A 21,854-nucleotide genomic window follows, 5' to 3' on the forward strand; every position below is an offset into this window, starting at 1 on the left:
AGTCATTAAACTAAGGTCCTACCTTCCCCTGCCATTATTATTGCTGCTACTGCTATCCTCATTTATACAGCGGGCATAGGGAAGTCCTAAATGGTATTTCTACAGATTACTAGCATAGTGTGTGGGACCGATTCCTTGGGAATTTCCGGACAGTACTTTGCTTGTTCAATATACTGAAGATAATGAAAGGTATATAGGGGGTTATATCAAGACGGTGCCAATAGGAGACCAAGCTGGAGGGTAGTTGCTAGGAATCAAGTGATTATTTTAAAATGTGTTCAGTTGATTTGGGCATTAGGTTAGAGGGACCAGGTTAGTTAATTATTTCCTTTTATTAACAGTTAATCGACTAACAAACACTTTAAATACTTTTTGTACATGGTTAAATGCAGGATTTCGGTATAGAAAAATTAAAATATGGCACCTTTCTAAACTCAGATGTAATATTTAATGTCACACAGCAAAATTTTGTGGTATGGGTGTAAACATTGCTGCCTTATATATAATTACTAAAATTAGTGCCATTATTAACTCTTTGCCATTTGCTCCAATGTTCTCGCTAGCCCCTTTTAATCGGGCACACCACCCAGCATTTTTCAGTAACCCCCCGGTGGTTTATGGATGGTTAATAAAGAGTTGCATCACATTATGGGGACTGCCATCCGCCTACAATTTTTTCCCACCCAGCCTAAAAAAATTTCTGGGTTAAACACTGCTATGTTCTGGTAAACCAGACAAAAAAATGACCCCTATGAAGCACTTTGCTCAAAACAGGAAAACCAATCTTTCCAATATCTAAAGCTAGTAAAGTATTTTCTTATATTAAAAGAAGAATAGACTGCAGAGATGGAGACATAATCCTGCCCCTGTACAAAGCATTGGTCACACCACATCTGGAATATGCAGTCCAGTTTTGGGCACCAGTTCACAAAAAGGACATTGTGGAATTGGAGAGCGTGCAGAGAAGGGCAACTAAACTAATAAAAGGAATGGAGGAGCTCCGCTATGAGGAGAGATTAGCTGAACTGAATCTATTCTCCGTTGAGAAGAGACGTATAAGGGGGGATATGATCACCCTGTATAAATATATAAATGGTCCATATAGAGAACTCTCTTCCCAATTATTTACTTTGATATCATTACAAAGCACAGGAGGGCACTCTTTGCGTCTGGAGGAAAAGAAGTTTAAGCTCCGGATAAGGAAGGGATTCTTCACTGTAAAGTCTGTGAAAATGTGGAATCGGCTCCCTCAGGAAGTAGTTTCAGCAACTACTATAGATTGCTTGAAGAAAAAGCTGGATGATTTCTAGAAGCACAGAATATAACTGGGGATTAAAGCTTTAATGTAAAGATAACGGAGACTGTTGATCCTGGGAACATCCGATTGCCTCATGGAATCAGGAATTTTTTCCCCTGTTGAAGCAAATTGTACTAGGGTTTTTTTTTGCCTTCCTCTGGACCAACTATGTCTATAGGGTTTTATATCTGGGATATGTTTATTTTCCCTAGTGGTTAAACTTGGTGGAGTTATATCTTTTTTCAACCTAACCTAGTAATGTAACTATTTTTCCTGGTCCCTACAGTAGCTGAATAAATCTCTAGGTCAACATGAACTTGCCACAGGGAGATGCTACCATGTAGAGCCGCCAACCCATTTGGGGACCTTAAATTGGCAATACCTTTGAAAAGCAGACACCTGAAACCATGTATGTTGTGTGTGTCAGAATCTATCTCTATGCTTGTTACAGATCTGGGAAGTATTGAAGCAATGAAAGTTTTTTAAGGTATATAACACTAAAAACACACACATCAGGAAACCAAAGACTTTTTTGGTTTGGACACCCATTGGCAATGGAATCCATTGATTCATTGTTCTTAAATCAAGAAGTACACCTACCTAGTAAACTTGCACATGGTTGCAGCCTGAAATTTCCAGGCCAGAACTAACACTTTAAATTCTGTAGGGTCCACACTCAGATCATTACAAAACCGTTCCATGCCTTCTTCCAAGATGGCATCTTCCCGCTCGTCCTTGTATCTCTTAAACAACTCCTCAATCCTTTGCAAGGAGGACACTTCTGCTCCCATCGCCGGCTCTTTTCTCTTTGCATCACCACTTGGTGCCTGAGGATGGCACGACTCTACCGCAGCATCCTGCGCTTTCTTTGTTCCGTTGACTAGGATGTCCCCTGCCGCCTTCCCACCAGCAGATGCATGTTCTTCCTTGTGTCCTGAGCTTCTTTTATGTGACTTGCTGGAGTCCCGTTCACCATTTTTACTGCCTAGTGTAGATGATGGGTTTTTACACTTGGTGACACACTGGCCCATGTTGAGTGTGTCCAGTTTTAGAACAGTCTGTCTTGTACCAGACACTGTCTCGGCCAATGTTCGATACACGTCAACAAACCATCCTGAGAAGCTGTCTGACCTAGAAAACATAAAAAAAGGCCTCATATTAACCAAACAGAAGATGAATTTGCCATCAAGACATATGATTTGAAATTACCATCTGTTCCATTCCTTTGATTTTTGGATACAAGAAAAATGCAGTAACACATCTCTGTACACTAATATCACTATCTGAAGAATATTCTATAATCCACATCTGTGCACTGTATACCAATATAACTATATCAATATGAAGTTCTAGAATACACCCGTGTAATGTACAGTATGTGTGCTGCTCTATATGTCACCTTTAATCACTGTACAGTTGTATCTTTAATCACTGTATATTTGTATGACTATTCTCTGAGCACTGTACAGTTACATTATTTTCTAAGTGGGATGCACTATAATAGACCCCTGTAGGTTGTACAGCACTATAAATGTATATCATTTTATCAGTTATGTTCTATTATGCACCTCTGTGCATTGTACAGTAATGTAAGTATGTTCATGTCAATGTTCCCCCCAGACCCTTTAGCTGGGCGAACCACCTGGCTCTTTTTAGTAACCACCCGGCTGGTGTCTCCTTACAACCCACGTCCTGTTGAATTTTTGCTGGCCCGCTTTAAGGGACTGAACACTAATGCAGGCCCCTAACCTTTAAATGATTGATATTTTCTTCTAAATGCAATTATTTGATGCATGTACTCATTTTAGTTTGGCGAGAGGACGGCAAGTGGGTTCAGATTTAAGAACTACTAATTACCAAGTACCATGATTGACTTACCAAAGTCCCCATTAACGAAAATAAGCTCAGAGAACAGTTTTATGAACTGCACCAATCAGCATCACGTTAAACCATAAAATGTGCCATAGGTATGACTGTGAAAACAAGCAGCTGTCACGCCTTTATTTAACACTACTAGTTATTTTAACAAGGCCCTTGTGACCGTGGCACAGTGGAATAGCAGTCTGTTTATGCCACACAGCAGAATTGATACCATGAATACCAGGCTTAAACAATATACTGGCAAATACATCTTTATTTTTCAGAACTGAATGTGATAACTTCCAACTAACCATCAGGAAAATCCAGACATAGAAGATAAAGCAAATACACCTAAAAACTGGCAATACCCCCCGCAGCGTTCACATATGTACACCACAAGGGTCTGCAGAAATTGTTGTGTCTGCTATGGGTATAGGCTTTTGTCATTATGCACACTTTTTAGTTAATACACCGTGGTTACCAGGAAGTTGAAGGTGATCCTTGCCATGGTAGGCTCTGTTTTCTTAAAGCTTGCTTGCAGAGTTCCACAGTTAAATATCTCTTCAACAAATGCCTGTGAACTGCTATGGACAAGCAGCAATAGGCAGCCGATTACCCGGGGCTGAGAAGCAGTAACTACACCCCTTTACAACCATCCCTATCAACTAAGCCTTATGACAAGGCAATACCATTTCCATGTCCTGTAAACATTTTTTTTTGTAATCCATAAGCAAAGTAAAGTCATTAGGTACCAAAACAGTACGGAGTTACTATTAGATAAGCCCTTTAAAAGGAATACATACCACTACAAGCCATGGAGAAATGTGTTGGCACCCTTACAGTTCATGTAAGTACTTTATGTCTCCCGAGAAATAATTAAACCAAAAACAAGTGTCCCATGTATACCTGCATGACATTGAGATCACATAATGCATCTCAAAAACATCTCAAATCCATTCCAATCAGCGGAATCCATTAAGAAAGCCGTCTAAGCAGGTCAGAAAGGTGTCTGTGCATTTTGAGTAGGTTCAATGGATGATGGCCCAGAAGCCTTCACCATCTCCCAAAAAACGAATGAAATGTGCTCAAAGCATACCGATAAGCTACAACGCTTTTGCAGAAATCAAAACACATAGCCTAAAAAACCGACATATGGCAAATAACAAAATATTTAAATATGAGCCCTGATTGTAATCCTATGGAACATCTATAGAAACAACTGAAACATGCCACCTGGAGAAGTCAGTCTTCCAACCTGGCACGGCTTAAGTTGTGTGCTCAGGAAACATGGAGGGGTACCAACAAGTGTTGGTACCCCTCCATTTTCCTGAGCACACAGGTGGCACTCAGTGAAGTTCCTCTTCAATTCACTGAAACTGGAAGCTTATAGTTGCTTTTATGCCCAAGTGGTCAGTAAGTGTGTAATTCAAAGTGTTTTGCTGGTTCACATGCATTTACATCCATATAACAATAATAATCTGGATAACTGCTGGCCTGGGGTAGGGTAAAGAGTTTTGCTATTTAAATGACTATATTGTTGCAATGCAAACCTTTAGGAGATAAAGCCTTTCCCATATTCTCCTTTCCTCATCTGTATTCCATGACAGAAACATTCATGCATTTTATGCACCAGCAGGGGAAGTTGCAGAGAGTTTTCACAAGTTTAAGAAAAAACTATTTCTAAAATTAGCAGTTTTGGAAAGTGGTGAAACTTTGAGGAATGTGTTACTTAAACTGTTTCATCTTCAAAGTATAATGAAAGTATTCGACGGATAGTTAGGTGTTTAAATCTTACAAAAGTAGGATATTAAAGCAGAACTATACTCACCTTTGTTTAGATAAGCTTCCACGAGCTACATCACCTGCTTTTTCTTAAGGCCTTTGGGATCTCTTGCCGGGATGACGTAACTCCTGCACATGAGAATAAACCCATCTCAGCACTGGGGCATGATGAGAAACACTGAACTGTACATTCTACAGAAACTTGCAAACACACGCGTAAGAATGCTAAGGGATACAACGGACCTGATTTATTAAAGCTCTCCAAGGCTGGAGAGGATATAATTTCATAAGTGAAGCTGGGTGCTCTAGCAAACCTGGAATGGATTTTGTAAAAATCATTTTCTATTTGTTAGCAAATCTTTTCAGTCCTGGACCAGATCCTTTCCAGGTTTGCTGGATCACCCAGCTTTACTAATTAAAGTGTAATTTCCCCAGCCTTGGGGAGCTTTATTAAATCAGGCTCAATATGTCACTTCTGCAATACAAATCTTGCCTTAAACATTTATAACTTGGGAGTTAGACTTGTGATCAGGCAGGGCTTTTATCACAGAAAGGGACAAGTGATGTCTCTTCTGCAATAAGCATTCTTACCTGCCGATTGCTTTGTGGAGCTGTCAAAAATTGCTGAGCTGTGCATGTTAAGCTCAGTGTTAGCCAACTAAAAATAAATCTGTAAAAATATGAAAGAGGAAGCAGGTTACCAACTGAAAACTTAGGCTACGTACACACCTCCAATGGTTTTTGTTTGATAACAGGCTCCGGGCCGATATTGGATGAGAATCTGGCGTGTGTACAGCGCTTGTCATCTATTGTCCGGACGATTGTCCTGGTGGATCCACGGACGATGAACGATCGTAATGCAAGGGAAGGGGAAAAGCGCGCAGCGGAGGTACCGCTTTGTCGTTCTCCCCGTCCCCTTACCATAGAGCAGAACGGTGCTACATGTACAGATCTCGTTCATGCATGCTGCAGTCCTTAGTCACTGGAAAGGATCGTGAAAGATCCATTCCAACGACAATATTTGCACGTGTATACCCAGCCTTACGGTTGCAAAGTGAGGTACATAACAAAGAAGTTTATAAATGTTTTTCCTATAACCCTTTGTTAGACTGGAAACTTTCACAGGAAAAAGCAAACAATTGTGTAAATTCACTTCCCGTTTTTAAGTCTGCATGACTGTTTTCATAGTGGCTGGGTAACGGTCGTCTCATGAATCATACTTTCAGAGTTGTAAAATCATTGCCCTTGTGTTCCACGCACAACACAGTGAGAAATTATGGCCAAATGTGTTAGGAGAACAAAAACATCATAGCACAATTGTTCTGCAAGGTACTGGGAGAAGCCTGTCCATACACACAATGAACTTTATTAGCAATCATTTCTTAAAAATGACATAAGGGTGAAGATACAAGATAAAAATCCCAATGTCACAACTACAACCAGCATAAAGTCTACGTAGAGCTGGAAGACTGCTTGGCAATCAGTTCTGCATACTGGATGCTAGCACATAGGAAAACAAAACATTATTAAGATATTGCCAACAGGCTAAGTGTCCATCAGCCAGGGCACCGAGCTAGACTTAGCAGTACCAATTGGATGTAGTCTCAGGCTACGTACACACACGTGCAATATGACTGCACAATGCATCAAGGAGCGCTGTACATACAGCAGCGCACTGCTCTATGGAGAGAGAGAACAATGGAGCAACACCCCACTGTGCACTCTCCGCTTCACTGATGAGGATGGATCCTCGTCCATGGATACCACAGGACGGTCATCCAATTGGATGTAGTCTCAGGCTACGTACACACACGTGCAATATGACTGCACAATGCATCAATGAGCGCTGTACATACAGCAACGCACTGCTCTATGGAGAGAGAGAACAATGGAGCAACACCCCACTGTGCACTCTCCGCTTCACTCTGATGAGGATGGATCCTCGTCCAGGATACCACAGGACGGTCATCCAATTGGATGTAGTCTCAGGCTACGTACACACACGTGCAATATGACTGCACAATGCATGAACGAGCGCTGTACATACAGCACCGCACTGCTCTATGGAGAGAGAGAACAATGGAGCAACACCCCGCTGTGCACTCTCCGCTTCACTCTGATGATGATGGATCCTCGTCCATGGATACCCCAGGGCGGTCATCCGGGCGATGAGCCCTGTACACACACCAGATTCTCCTCCGATACTAGCCCTGAGACGATTATGGGACGAGAATTATCCGACCTGTACATAGCATTAAGTTACATGACAAAGACATGGAGTCCTTTTGCAGCAAAAAAAAAAACAACAAAAAAAACCAAAGCTTCTTCTAGTATAAAAAATAAAAACACAGGAACATAATAACAGAGAACGAGAACCCTGCTGTGAAAGAAGAAAGAAATTATGAGGAAGCTGTACCTTGTGATTACCAAAATCCACACAAAGTGTCAGCCCCTCCATAGACTTTTATAATCTGGCCAGCTTTCAGCTACAGCTTCAGCTTTGGGAACCTCAAGGGAATGTAACACAATAGCTGCAAAATTTATCTGCAGGCAACACAGGGCACACAAAGGCTAAAGGTTAGAAGCTGCTGAGACATTATTTGGGAAATGGCTGCATTTTTAGTCAGAGGAAGGACCTGCACATGACATGAAAATGACAAATTAAAAGGAATATTTGCTGTACGGATGCATTTAAGTTAAAGAATGTTGAGGAAAGATTCTGTTCATATACAATCATTGTGGAGAATTTGTCGGTATATTTATAGGAGCAAATGTGGAACCTATGGAGATGCCAAAGGCTGGAATTGAGGATTCCTGTATTGGGTAACAACCAGCACTGAGCATTCCTATTCCCAAGGACAAGACACTGACATATTACATTTTACCAGTTCTTACATGGTGTTGGCTTTATCTTTCTTTTCTGAATTTATTGTCATCTGATGATTCTGCACCCCCCTTCCTATCTTAGGGGAAAAGCATTTACACGCTAGCACAGAAAGTGTTTTAGGACTACAGAAACCTCCATTCTCCTCATCTGCAATATAAAGGGAAATGTGTTTTGTAGTCCACGAGGATTTAAGAACAATGAAGCTGCTGATAAATGGCAGGATTAATAGGCGTTTTCTGCACTCACTGAACAAAGCATTTTCAGGAGTGTATTTAAGAGAGAGCAAATAAGAGTTACTTATTGTTAGGGCTTACATACATTTTAAAATGTAAGCAGTATGTAAAATGAGTTCAGCCTTTTGAAACCTTAATTAACAAGAAAAGGAGAAAAGCCCGGATGAGGGTGACAGACCCAAAAGATACATCTGTAAAAACAAAATCTGCAATGGAATCTTCCATACTATAATCACGGGCTCACCTGGAGCCATCTAAGGGGTGTATGCATATGCAGGGTGAGAGAAGTAAATTTGAGTGAAATCCAGTTGATGGGACTTTGTGAAAATGCCGACTGTCTAGTTACTTTCATTCTTTGAGACACAGCCCGGAACTAGAATGCCAATTAAGAAATGTAATGCTGAAGCACTGGGTCAATAACCATACATAGAATAAGGCTACTTACACACATCAGAGGTTTTCTCCTCTGACAATCGCCTGGGCTGATATTGGATGAGAGTCTGGCGTGTGTACAGTGCTCGTTTTCTGTCCTGGATGATCAACGGACTAAGAACGTTTGTAATGAAAGTGAAGGGGAGAGAGCACATCAGGGTGCTGCTCCGTCGTTCTCCCCCCTCCCCTCTACATTATTATTATTAAACAGGATTTATATAGCAGGTCAAAAGTGTAAGTGGGGCAATAACTGTGTAGGGATTTGAAGGCAAAGCACAGGAGCTTGGATTTGATTCTAAGGTGAAATGGAGCAGAACGGCGCTGTATGTACAACACTCGTTCATGCATCGTGCAGTCTTTTGTCATTGAAAGACCCTTTCCAAGGACTATTATTGCACGTGTGTACCCAGCCATAGTATTCACAGACAACTCAATAATGGCAGCCTTGATGCTTTTTGTGGGCTTTCTTTATAAAAACAGATTTATTATAAAACACATAACTAAATCCTTCAAATACTTTCCCTGAGATACAGTTAAAGAGCCAGGAAACAAACCATCCCTAACAACCAGCATTATCCAAGCTGCGGTAAGAAACATGGCCATGACAAAATCTGGCAGCTTTGTCCACAGAAAAGTCGGCTAGGATGATGAAACAACAGAGCCGGGGACACCCGACTACAAGATATGACAATTTATACTTTACTCCTGGCACACGGAACAAGGTTACCCAGCAGCACACTCTGCTGAATGCTTTTAGGAAAAAATAGCTAATTGTTTAATTGTCTTAACTGCGATATCAAAAACGCATTCAGAGTCTGCCAACATGTCTGCCTCCAGATAGGAACACAAAGCAACCCGCACAATCTTTTCATACGTTAAGAATCTTGGGATAAGGACTAGCAGTATGAACACTGAATTATTTAATGCTTCTTGCTGAACTTATTTAAAGTCAGTGTGCTCCCCCGAATTTTATTTAGGCTGGGTAGGAAGAAGCTGCAGGCGGGTGGTGGCCGCAGTATTTTGACCCAAGTTGGCAGTCACCACCCAAAAACAGTGGGGTGATCGCTGGGTGGTACGCCCGGCTAAAAGGGGCTGGGAGAACACAGAAAGTTCCTTAACATGACCTACCCTACTCTGCCCTCCACCGCCATTTTTAAATCAAAGCTTTATGTTTTCATTAGAGTGATATTACCAATCCCCAGCCTTGATGAAAGTACCGAGCCAACTTTTAGGAGAACCTATGCAAATATCAAAATACGTCACAGTAGAGAACTGCAGACTGCTTAGGTAAAGTCCACATGGGATGCAGAGCTCCATGATTGAAAGAACAATATGTAATGAATGAAAGGAGATGGCCAGGAAAAATAAATTTGGAAATCCAACAAGTTACCAGTATATTCCTAATGGAACGTGCATGCAATGAATGCCACCCCAGGTGAGATAAATTACAATATATATAAAGCAGTTTTTTAACTTCACTTCCTGTTCTGCAGATAAAATTTAAAAATAAGTTTTAAGATGTCTCCAATGTAAATTTGTCTCAATATGAGGATTTTCACTCACTTCGATGACACCAAGATTATGGATTTCACTTCACCTTCTCTTTCATCGACAAAAACAGGGATGAATCACCCCAGCGGGGACAGAGATGACAGAAAGAACATTCTCTGTGTACAAATAGACTACAATATTCTTCCAGACTGCAGTAGCTGCAATCCATACAATGCTTCATGGCTTATACCTTGGCCTTTAGTGTTGTCATGCTGTCTCTGTACACCCTGCTATGGTTCACAGGGTTCTCCCCTGCCTCTTTTAGCTGGGTGCACCACCCAGCACTTTTCAGTAACCACCCAGCTGTTTTTGGGTGGTTATAGAAAAGTTGGGTCACAATAAAACGGCTGCCACCTGCCCACAACGTCTCCACACCTAAAAATTTTGGGGAGTATAGTGGTTCATACTAGTATGGAAAATGCTATGTATACCAAGGGTGTTACACCCCTAAATGACCTGCTTTTTAACTTCACTTCAACAACAACAGGCAACCATGAAACTATATAAATACTAAGGCATTCCAGCACACTATGGATGTGCTCAAAGCATGAACATTCATTCAGTTCACCAAAAGTTCTCAACAATTCACAGCCCATCTGACACGGTGGTTGAGAGCACAGTAGGTCATAAATGAATGAATAGACATTTGATGAGTTTGTTATATTGAGTTCTCTGGACCTCCTTAGGAAGCGGGCTGGTTATCCGCGAAACGCGTAGAGAGAAATATACATCAGCTAGTTCTCATTTGCCCTAAACCACACACTGGAATGGTAAAAGTTTTAATGATGATTTTAAATGTAAAATAATTAAATATCATTGCTTTAATGTACTGTTTTTATTTAAAATGTTTAATATACTAGAATATGTATAATGCTATTTTTTCTGCCTTGAAAATCCCATATCTTGTCTGTGTTTTCAGAGCCTCTTAAAGCCTACGTTATTTGATCTTTTCACTCACAACCAAAGTAGGGGAACTCTGAGAACTATCAGTGTGCAGGGGATTGGGGCATTACAACACTACATGCATGACATACAGAATTACATTTGTAAGCCATGTATTTCAATCCTAAATATTTACGCCTGGTTGCAGTGTACCTTTAGTAAGTATGTGATCCAAAAGTTTTGTTTAGGTAATTGGAAGAAATATAGAATGTTTCATAACCAAATTCTCAATCCTGATACATTTTCCACTTAAACCTGGAGAAGCTTCTATGAAAACATAATTTGCAGGCTGGCCCCATTCCCATGTGCTGGGGCTTTACAATATGGCAAGCTGGAAGGAAATATGCTTTCTGTCCTGATATTGATTTGGGGGGGTTCCAGTTGTGCTTACACAGTGCTCAACCCAGGAATTGTTTTTTAACCGGGTGGGACAAAATTTTAGGCGGGTGGCAGACCTTGCATTGTGACCCAACTTATCAGTAACTACCCAAAAAACAGCCGGGTGATTAATGAAAAGTGCTGGGTGGTGCGCCCAGCTAAATGGGGCTGGGGAGAACACTGTTACAGATTTAAATATTTTCAGCAGGTTTGCTAATTTTACTAAACTCGTCAATGTTTAACCCTGACAACTAAATACAGGCAGGCAGTATGTGTGTTGTACCGACATAAGACCTCCAGGAAAAAAAAATATCACTGCAACAACACTTCCAGAAGTCTCAGATTGTGATTTAGGGCCAGCCACAGGCTCCTTCTGCAACAGGTATTCTTAACTAAGGCTGGGTACACACGTCCAATGGTTCTCGTCCTCGGCTTAGGGCCCATATCAGACGAGAATCTGGCGTGTGTACAGCGTCCATCGTCTGAACGACCGTACTGATCCAGACGATGGATGACGAACGATCCTAAGGGAAGCGAAGGAGGAGAGCGCACAGCAGGGTGCCGCTCCGTCGTTCTCCCCCTCTCCTGTCCATAGAGAAGAACGGTGCTGTATGTATAGCACTCGTTCATGCATTGTGCAGACGTTGGAAAGAATTGTGAAAGATCCTTTCCAACGACAATTATTGCATGTGTGTATGTAGCTTAAATCACCATCAATCTGGCAAATTGTTGGGATACCTAACAATCTTGTCTTTCCTTGCGGGTGCCAGGACTAGAAACTCCCGTCTTGTGAGTTCTGTCATTCCCTGCCTGTATTTAGCTTGTCATCTCGGCCAGGCCAATCAATTTGACTGAAGATTGGGATGTGAAAAAAAAGAAGGGAGAAGATGGCGGCACCGGCGAGAGAATGGGGACAGGTGAGTATCCCCAGGGTTTAGTTCTGCTTTAAGAACATGTAATACAGATTGCTGGCCTGTGTGTGTATTTGTGACAGGGTCTCTTTACCTCTCAGCAAACATACTAAGCGGCATCAGGTGGGCTGTTTATTCACTGTATACAGTAAAATCTTCTAGAACATGGCCATGCAGGAGTTCTATGAGCAACAGAAACCAATGAGAATAGCAAAAAAACACCAACACGACAACCTGCACACACAATAAACAATACTTATGTATTTAATGCGTAATTTACATGCAAAGACGCCAACATCAATCTTTGGGTCTGTTTAATGAACAAAGGGACAGATTTGGTTCTCCGTCATTATACAGCAAATAAGTGACTGCCTTTATTCTCTCTTCTACACCCAGACTACAGTCATTAAACCATTTACAAATTAACAAGCAAAAAAAGCCTCAAAAACAAGCACCCCTGACTTCACTAGCTGTTTTTATTGTGACGTTATTCATACTGAAAGATTTATAGTTTTTTCCATTGTTTCTAACAGCTTAGAAGCACCTGCTGGTTGTTTACATTTGAATGCTGGCGGACAGCCACCAACTCAGAAAAGCTCAATGACTGTATTGTGAATTTTAAAAAATGTTTTCCCCTGCCCATGATGTTTATAGATATGGTTCATAATTTGTAAATGTATTGGTGTCCACATTCAGGATCACTCCAACGTCACATCTGTTTCAGAACTAATGACGTAAAAGACAACCCTTTTATGCAAAGTAAAAATTCTGTTTGTATTTAAGTGCAACACTCTTTTTTTAATTAAAAAAAAAAAAAGGGTGCATCACTATCTCCTAATTCCCCCAATAAATGGGAGGGCAGAGCTTCCCGGGATGTGTGACGTAGGTATCTCAGGCATGCACAGAAGGAGCCTTTTCGTGAAAAGTTTGCCGATCTCAAGCATGCGCAGCGAGATCCGAAAGTTTTTTTCCAACCTATGTCACCTGATCTAGAGCCTGGGTCAGGTGATTTAGGAAAAGGAACCCAGAAGAGGAGAAGCATATGGCGGCGCCAGGCGTGCTGGCTCGGAGACGAGTGTCTGGACAACGCAGGATCTGATGGAAGACACCTTCAGACCGATCGACTGGGGAATTGAAGGAATGTGCATTTTTTTTGGTTTTCTGCGTTTTTCAGTATACTTCTTTACCTTGTAATAGAAACAACCCAACCATAAGCCGGTGTTAATAAATATTCCACAGCATGTCACTTTGGAGGCAAAGTCCTAAACATTCATGCTAATATTTTTGCATGTGATTGTCAGTCCCTTTAATAAATGCCTCCCCTCCCAATGGTGACTGTCTGGCCACCTATATTCCCCTCTGCCAGCATGGTGACAAGATATTTTGCAGAGCTTTTTAAACTGAAGTGAAACATTTAAAAATGAAGAAACGAGAGCACAAATTGTACATCTAGCTTGCAATATAAAATACGACAGATCACCAACCGCAACTAGTTGGTATAACTGCCCCCCTACGTGTTTTAGATACAGCTCACATTTTTATACACAAGATCCGTGGCTATAGCAGAGAAATCTACTTTAAAAAAAAAATTGTAAGAGAACCAAAAGATAAAACAAACAGCTAAAACTCTAAATTACACACAAGCTAAAAATTATGCATTTTCTGTGATCAGGTAATTGGAAAGTGAGCTGCAAACCTGTGAGCACAAAGCCCTGTTCTTCCTGCAGGGATTCCACAGGAATTATGGGGTAACAAGTCATGGCATGTCACCACCAACTTCTGGATGGAGGCATCTGTGGGAAAACAGGGCCTGATAACTTCCGAAATATTAACCCATGAATGGCCAATGAGACTATGGGAAATATCAAAAAACATATTTGCAGATCTCCCATTCCAATTTTTCCTTCACATCTGAAAACAATCCCCAATACATAAAGAGAACAAAAGACAGCTAAAGGGTAAACCTTCATACAAATGCCGTGAAATGACCCCAAAATGCCCCAAACTTCTGGGCTTGGAGAAGAAAGGGAGCTCTTTTCAAGATATGCTGCTTGGGGCCAATAACCAACTAACATGATTGGAGGGGACACAAAGTGTACACAGGATATTCTATAGCAGAACACTGCATGGGGTGATGAAATATTTGTTGGGGAGGTGGGGGGAGGCTGTAACACTGACAAAGCAAATGTTGCAGTGCATTGTGCATGGCTATGGCTGCTTGTAATCCAACTTAAAAGAAGGACAACACTAAAGTTCAAATGTGTTAAGAGTTGTCACCCTAGCACAGGAAATGCCCATGGATATAACTTACTGGTATGATTTCAATGAAAAATAAAAGGGATTAGTGGTCTGTTTTTTGGAATTACAGGCTGCAATAATATATATGAATGAAGTGCTTGCATTTAGACAAACATTAAAGCGTACCTAAGCTCAGACTTTTCACTTTACATAAAAGGGTAGAGAACCCTTTTTTTCCCAGCACCACCCCCTAATTCTTGGCTGCCTAGGCGGCCCAGAATAAATGGGAGCACAAAGCCTCCCAGGAAACCTATGTCAGGCATCCCCGGAGGCTCGCCGGGCGCTCCCTCATGCCAGGCATGCACAAAAGAAGCCTTTTTTGCTCAAAGAGAAAAAGTTTCTGCTCCCACGCATTCGCAGCGAGATGGCCAACTTTTTTTTTCATACGTCATCTGATCTCGCGTCTGGGTCGGGTGAAGTAGGATTATGAACCCAAAAGAGAAGACGAAGATGGCGGCGCCCAGAGCGCCAACCCTGGGACAATGCGGGACCAGATGTAGGACACCCCCGGAGTGATCGGACTGCCCTGAGGGATTGAAGGCAAGTGTGTTTTTTTTTTAGTTTTGAGTATAGTTCCTCTTTAAGCACTGAAATGTCTTTGTTATGTCTGTATTCATATATTTAACCCCTTAGTATCCAGAAATAAGTTGTGACTTTATGAGCAGACTGCTTGTAGTCAGAAAACATAATAGCTCCTATGTCAGCCAGCGATGAAAAAATAGCCATCAGCTTTAGACAGAAATGGAGCGATTGGCACTTGTGATACCAAAAGATGAATTTCAGGGATTCTGGTGAAGGTGAAATATCACCAGAGACGGATTCACACAAATAATGGGAGCCAGGGGTAACGGGAATTTATGGCACAGCGGTGTTTGGAGTTGTCACCGTTCAACAGACAGCAGGCTGAGAATTCCACAATGACAAAAGGCAAACATTGTCCGGACTGAGCAATGCTGGATAAAGCAAGAAACAATTTATAATATTCCAATAACCACAGATAAAGCTAAGGAATCTGTGTCCTAAAAAAGAGAAACAAACAAGAATGATGATAGGAGTGCAAACACAGCGCCTGCCACCGGTCACCATTGATAGACTGGTACATAGCAAATTATACATGGTCACTTATGTCTGGTACACCAAACACAGCGCCGGACTCTGACCACCTCTGATATACGGGAATACAACACATTATACGTGGTCACTAATATAATACACCAAACACACCGCCGGACTCTGACGATATACGGGATACAATACATTATACGTGGTCACTAATATAATGCACCAAACACAGCGCCTGCCTCTGCCCGGAATACAATAGATTTACATGGTCACTCATCTCTGATATACCAAACACAGCGCCTGCCACCCATTGCCTCTGACCACATATAATCTACTATGTGCCGGGCTCTCATCTGTGGTAGGAGTACCCAAAACACAAAGTCTGCCATCTCCTTCCTCTGACCCCCTCTGATGTACTCACACAGAGCACATGGTCATTTGTGTCGGGCACAAAGCGTACCTAAACTCAGGAATTTCACTTTACATTAAAGGATTGACAACCCTTTGGGTGCATTCTGAGAATCTTGGGCATGGGCAGGAGGAGACTTTGTGAAAAGTGGAAACAATTGCAGATCTCAGGCATACGTGGTGGGGTCGGCAAGTTTTTACTCCCAAATACGTCACCCGATCTCGTGTCAATGATGGGTGACGTACCCGAAAGAAGAGAAGATGGCGCCACCTCAAAGACGGATACCGGGACGACACAGGACCTGATGGAAGAGACCTCCGGACCGGTCAGACTGTGCGGGATTGAAGGTAAGTAGGTTTGTTTTTTGAGTTTACTTCCTCTTTAACACATTGCCTACCATGTCTCCTGCTTCCAACTATTCCTGATGGACAAACACAATACAGACTACCTAGTCCAGATGTACGCCCCCCTCTGGTATAAATACAATCTACATACAATCTCCTGCCTCTGATATAATGGCACAATATACATGCTATAATACACCGCCAGACTGTGACCACCTCTCATTACATTACACACAGCACATTATACGTGGTCACTCATCTCAGATACATCACTTCCTGCCTCTGATTACATTACAACCCTATTTAGTGTACAGCGCTACATATTATGTTAGTGTCATATAAATCCTGTATAATAATAAAATACAGCAGAATATACCTGGTCAGTGATCTGTGATAATACCACAGCACACAACGCCTGACCTCTCCTATGATGCTGTGTGCTCTGTGCTCCGTGTATACATCTCACACAACGCCTGACCTCTCCTATGATGCTGTGTGCTCCGTGTATACATCTCTGTGGCCCCCCATCATACTTCCGGTGGCCGCTCTCGGTTGGTATAAGATCCGGGCTGTGTGTGAGCCCCCTGATATGACAATAGCAGTGTGTGGGAGGATGTGTGACTGAAGCATTACAGCCGCCCCATTATCTCACCATATCTGCCGAGTCCCCAGCATCACTTCCGACTCTCCCACATTGTGTCACGGGAGACCGGGGATCAGCTGTGTCCCTGCGACGTCCGCACCTCTCCCTCTTCTCCGCCCGTTATGACGCCGGCTGTGCGACCAGCGCATTCCGGTTGTCGTCATTAGCTGGAGGAGGGGGAAGCAGAAGGAAAGTGGCATCATTTTCCTCAGAGCTCCGCCTCACGCTACGTCACGCAGCACCCGTGCGTAAGGGAGGCGAGGACGCCGCAGTGCGTTTGACGTCACCAAAAGGGGGCGGTGACAGAGAGAGTGTGAGGTAAGTTTCCTGTGTGTGGAGGCTGTGACAGGAGCTGTGTCCTCCCGCCTGTTCAATATTAATATTATCAATATTATTATTACTACTTTTTTTATTATTAATAATAATAATAATAATAAACAGGATTTATATAACGCCAACATGTAGGAAGTGCTTGTCCTTAGAGCTGTCACACCTAACACTATGACCATAAACTAAATGCAGGGGAAGTTTTTTTTCAGTTTAATAAATACCGAGGCCCTGTAGAATAATATGACAAATGCCATACTTCATGCTGAATAATATTACTTATTATTACTGTTTATCAAAACCATATAGGTAAAAAAAAAATCCACTTTTTTTATGCGCACATACAATCCACGATTTTGGGGTATAATTTGAAAATATACATGTGTATGTATGTGTGTGTGTCAGGTCCTGAAAGACACAAAAACCTGTAATTCCCCTGATAATACTCTGTGATAATACCCAAAATTGTCTCGGTGACGCTTTAAAAGGTTGACTTTTTTTTTCAATTACCTTTATTGCTATCATAAAGAGAATGACAAGCCCCTATTAATATTAAACAGTGTTTATATAGCACCAACATATTATGCAGTGCTTTACAATAAAGAGTGGTTGCAAATGACAGATGAATACAGACAGTGATACAGGAGGAGAGGACCCTGCCCCAAGAGCTTACAATCTAGTAGGTGAGGGAATTTCACACACAATAGGATGGGAGACATGTAGTGAGGGTTTCAAAAGACAGAAGAAGATGGGTAGGCAAGTTTTAAAAAATAGGATTTGAGGGCTCTTTTAAATGAGCAGAAAGTAGGAGCAAGCCGAATAGGACGAGGAAGACCATTCCAGAGAGTTGGAGCAGCTCTAGAGAAGTCTAGAAGAGGTTGCGTGGGTTGGAAGCTTGAGAGGAAATGACTGCAGAGAAATAATTTTGTTTGGTGACAGTGAGCTCTGTGTTAAAGCTTTGTAGCTTGGCTTTGTAGTCCATGAAGTCAGCGCTGAGGCCAGATTTCCTCCACTTGCGCTCAGCTGCACGAACAGACTATTGTAGCTGTTTGGTGTGATTGTTGTGCCAGGGAGGGGGGTTGGCAGGGCGGGGGTAGCGGAAGGTGGCAGGGATTACTTTATCCAAAGAAAGAGAAAGGTTTAACATGGTGGCAGCTTCATTTGGGGAGGTGATTTGGGAGAGGCCGGGGGTTAGAGATGCAAGGCAGTTTGAGAAAAGGTTGTGGTCAAAGTTACGGATATCTCTCTGCCATTGACCAAGTCTGGGATGTGGCAAGGGAGGGCAAGGGTTAGATAGGTTGAAGGTGATAAGGTTGTGATCAGAAAGGGGAAATGGTGAGTTGTCAAGGAGGGTGAGGTTGCAGAGTTTAGAAAATACCAGGTCTAGAGTGTGTCCAGCTATGTGTGTGGGGCCATTGATGTGTTGTGTGTCTAAAGGAGGAGGTAATGGAGAGCAGTTTGGCTGAGGAGGGAAGGTTGGGTTCATCCATTGCAACATTAAAGTCACCAAGGATGAGGGTGGGCAGGTCATGGGAAAGAATGTGTGGGAGCCAGGATGCAAAGTTATCCACAAATTGTGATACTGGACCAGGGGGGCGGTAGACAACAACAAAAATGAGGGGTAAGGGGCTAAAGAGACGAACAGAGTGGACTTCAAAAGAGGTGAAAATGAGAGAGGATGGGATAGGAAGGACTCTGTATGTACAGCTAGGTGAGAGAAGGAGACCCACACCACCCCCGACTTTGTTGCCAGGTCTAGGGGTATGTGTCAAGTGCAGGCCTCCATAGGAGAGAGCAGCAGCAGAGTCAGAGGAGGAAAGCCAAGTTTCAGTGAGAGCCAGAAAGTTCAGAGATTTAGAAAATGGGAGATTTATTCAGGAGATGGGAGTGGTAGAGTATAGTATGCCCAAATCTGTTCCAATTCATGTGTCAATTCCCTGAATTAATTCCCATTGCACTTATAATTTTGGCACTTAAGGTTTGGGCACGTGACCAGGGTCCCAACATGACCTGCCTGTTGTTTAAATAGAAGTGCTTTGGGCCCTGATTATGGATTGACATCATAAAGAGAATGACAATCCCCTGTTATTATTATTATTATTATTATTATTAATAATAAACAGGATTTATATAGCGCCAACAAATTATGCAGCTCTGTACAATAAATAGGGGTTGCAAATGACAAACAGATACAGACAGTGACACAGGAGGAAAGTACCCTGCCCCGAAGAGCTTACAATCTAGGAGGTGGGGGAATTAACACACAATAGGAGGGAGATATGTAGTGCCGGGAAGTAGTGAGGGTTTAGGAGACAGAAGAAGACGGGTAGGTGAGGTTGAAGCGTTGGGTTTTGAGTGCTCTTTTAAATGAGCAGAAAGTAGGAGCAAGCCGAATAGGATGAGGAAGACCATTCCAGAGAGTCGGGGCAGCTCTAGAAAAGTCTTAGAGCCGTGCATGTGATGAGGAGGACTGAGGGAGACAGGTCAGGGGTGGACAGATAGATTTGAGTGTCATCAGCATACAGATGGTACTGTAAGCCAAAGAATTGATGAGTTTAGGTACGCTTTAAGGTTTCTTCTTTAAAGCTAAACTAAACCCTTTGTTTCGTACCTGTCCTTGTCCCTCCTCAGGACACCCCCAGAATGATGTAACTCCTGTAAATTTGAAATACTTTCAATGTAATAAGACTGTTTAAAAAAATTTGTTCACCTTTTTGTAGATATACATGGGTTGACAAAATGACAGCAACAACACGTCAGCAAGTTCTTGGTCTGTATCGCAAGATTTTTAGGATTGCAAGAAAATGGAAGTCTCTGTCTGCAATGGAAGAAGATACCATTAAAGAAAAACAGTATATAGTTGAAGAGGCCAGGCATTTGTTTCACAAAAATAAACATGTATGTATGCCACACATTTAATGTAAAGCTGTCTTTGTACAGTTAGGCTGGGTACACACGTGCAATGGTTCTGGTCTGATAATCACCTCAGTGCTGATATCGGACGAGAATCTGGCGTGCGTACAGCGCTTGTAGTGCAGATGACCGTCCTGGCGAATTCATGGATGAGGAATGATAGTAATGAAAGTGAAGGGGAGAAAGCGCAGCAGGGTGTCTCTCCATTGGTCTCCCCACTCTCCTCTTCATAGAGCAGAATGGTGCTGTATGTACAGAGCTCGTTCATGCATTGTACAGTCATTTGTGGTTGGAAAGGATTGTGGAAGATCCATTTAAATGACAATTATTGCACGTGTGTACCCAGCCTACATGAGTGTGACCATGATTAGGGGGAGGTCACATGTGGGTCTCATACCTAGAAGTGTTCTGTGAAGGTCACCAGCACTTTGCCACATTATAGTGGATTCTATACAGCATTAGTATTAAGCCTGTGCTACAGATGTGATATTAGGGAGCTGCATTCCTTTTATTGGCCCACCATTATCCAGCAGAGTGCATATCATTCATAGGAAAGAATGGGACTGTGGCTGGGGACCTGGCTGGGCCATTGAAGGTGAGTATTTACTCAAACTGGGCAAGGGTTTTATTTAAATGTGCCATCATAGAAGGTGATTCTAATGCAGATCACAATGAAGAGTTCAAAACAATATCAGCCCTGATTCAATTTCAATATAAATTGTCAAATAAACACTTTCTAAGTACAGTTTTACTTTAGGATTATAATTGAAGTAATAATAAAGTGTTTATTTAGCAATTGTAATTGTTCCTAAGCAATATCCCGACAAATGTGTGTTTTGTAATAAAAAACTGAAAAAAGCAGAGCATTTTCTGGAATGTGAGTGTGCCTAGACTACAGTCTACGTTCTAGAGCCTCATATCTGTATCTGTAGTGTGAGATCTAGGGCACTGCTGCCTCCGAGTGCTGGCGTGGGGGATTTGTTACTGTACCGCCTATTGTGCTTCTTGCTGGAGGTTCGGACATTGGAAAGCAAAATCCTGCCACTACAAAGATGGCTACCTTCACACAGACCTAGGCTTGGTGTTTCAGTATTTGGGGAAAATCATCTTTAAAGACAGCTAGTATTATTAGTAACTATTCCTTTACCCTGTACTTTTAGAGTTCTTTTCCTCTTCAAAATCATTAAATTCTATCTCTGGGCAAAATACCAAACCGTCCGTGCTGGCAATGTACTGGCTGTCCCTTTTTGTCGGCGTCACCTATTGGTCCATTTAAAAAAATTGCCCTGCCATAGATAGGCAGTGATGTAGACACCTGAGGACAGACCTCACCAAGCACCAAACAGGAAGACAGAACATTGAACAAGGGTGTCGTGGACGTTTTATTTTATTTATTTTAATAGTAGAAACTTATATAATTTTTTGTATAATGTTTAAAATGTAAAATTAGGTTTAACTAACTAATGGCACAGCATTTACAACAAATATATACAGTGTTTAACCCAGAATATTTTTTAAGCCGGGTGGAAAGAAATTGTAGGCGGGTGTGGCAGGGTGGGTATGGTGACCCAACTCTTCAGTAACC

General features: G+C 42.0%; 2 protein-coding genes across 2 annotated transcripts in view; one reads left to right on the forward strand and one right to left on the reverse strand.

Annotated features, from left to right (window-relative positions):
• Positions 1 to 17,188, reverse strand: part of DCUN1D3 (defective in cullin neddylation 1 domain containing 3) — a 29,811-nt gene extending 12,623 nt beyond the window's left edge. The window contains exons 1-2 of the mRNA XM_072418924.1: positions 17,039 to 17,188; positions 1,898 to 2,428 (exon numbers count right to left, since the gene is read on the reverse strand). Coding sequence (XP_072275025.1) covers positions 1,898 to 2,428; positions 17,039 to 17,061 — 554 coding nt within the window. The 5' untranslated portion in view covers positions 17,062 to 17,188. The remainder of the gene's footprint in view (positions 1 to 1,897; positions 2,429 to 17,038) is intronic.
• A 99-nt stretch (positions 17,189 to 17,287) lies between these two features.
• The window catches only part of LYRM1 (LYR motif containing 1), a 26,774-nt gene continuing 22,207 nt past the window's right edge, over positions 17,288 to 21,854 (forward strand). The window contains exons 1-2 of the mRNA XM_072418925.1: positions 17,288 to 17,347; positions 20,077 to 20,254. Coding sequence (XP_072275026.1) covers positions 20,096 to 20,254 — 159 coding nt within the window. The 5' untranslated portion in view covers positions 17,288 to 17,347; positions 20,077 to 20,095. The remainder of the gene's footprint in view (positions 17,348 to 20,076; positions 20,255 to 21,854) is intronic.

Source organism: Pyxicephalus adspersus, chromosome 7, assembly GCF_032062135.1.
Source record: "Pyxicephalus adspersus chromosome 7, UCB_Pads_2.0, whole genome shotgun sequence".
In the NCBI taxonomy this organism is placed as follows: domain Eukaryota; kingdom Metazoa; phylum Chordata; class Amphibia; order Anura; family Pyxicephalidae; genus Pyxicephalus; species Pyxicephalus adspersus.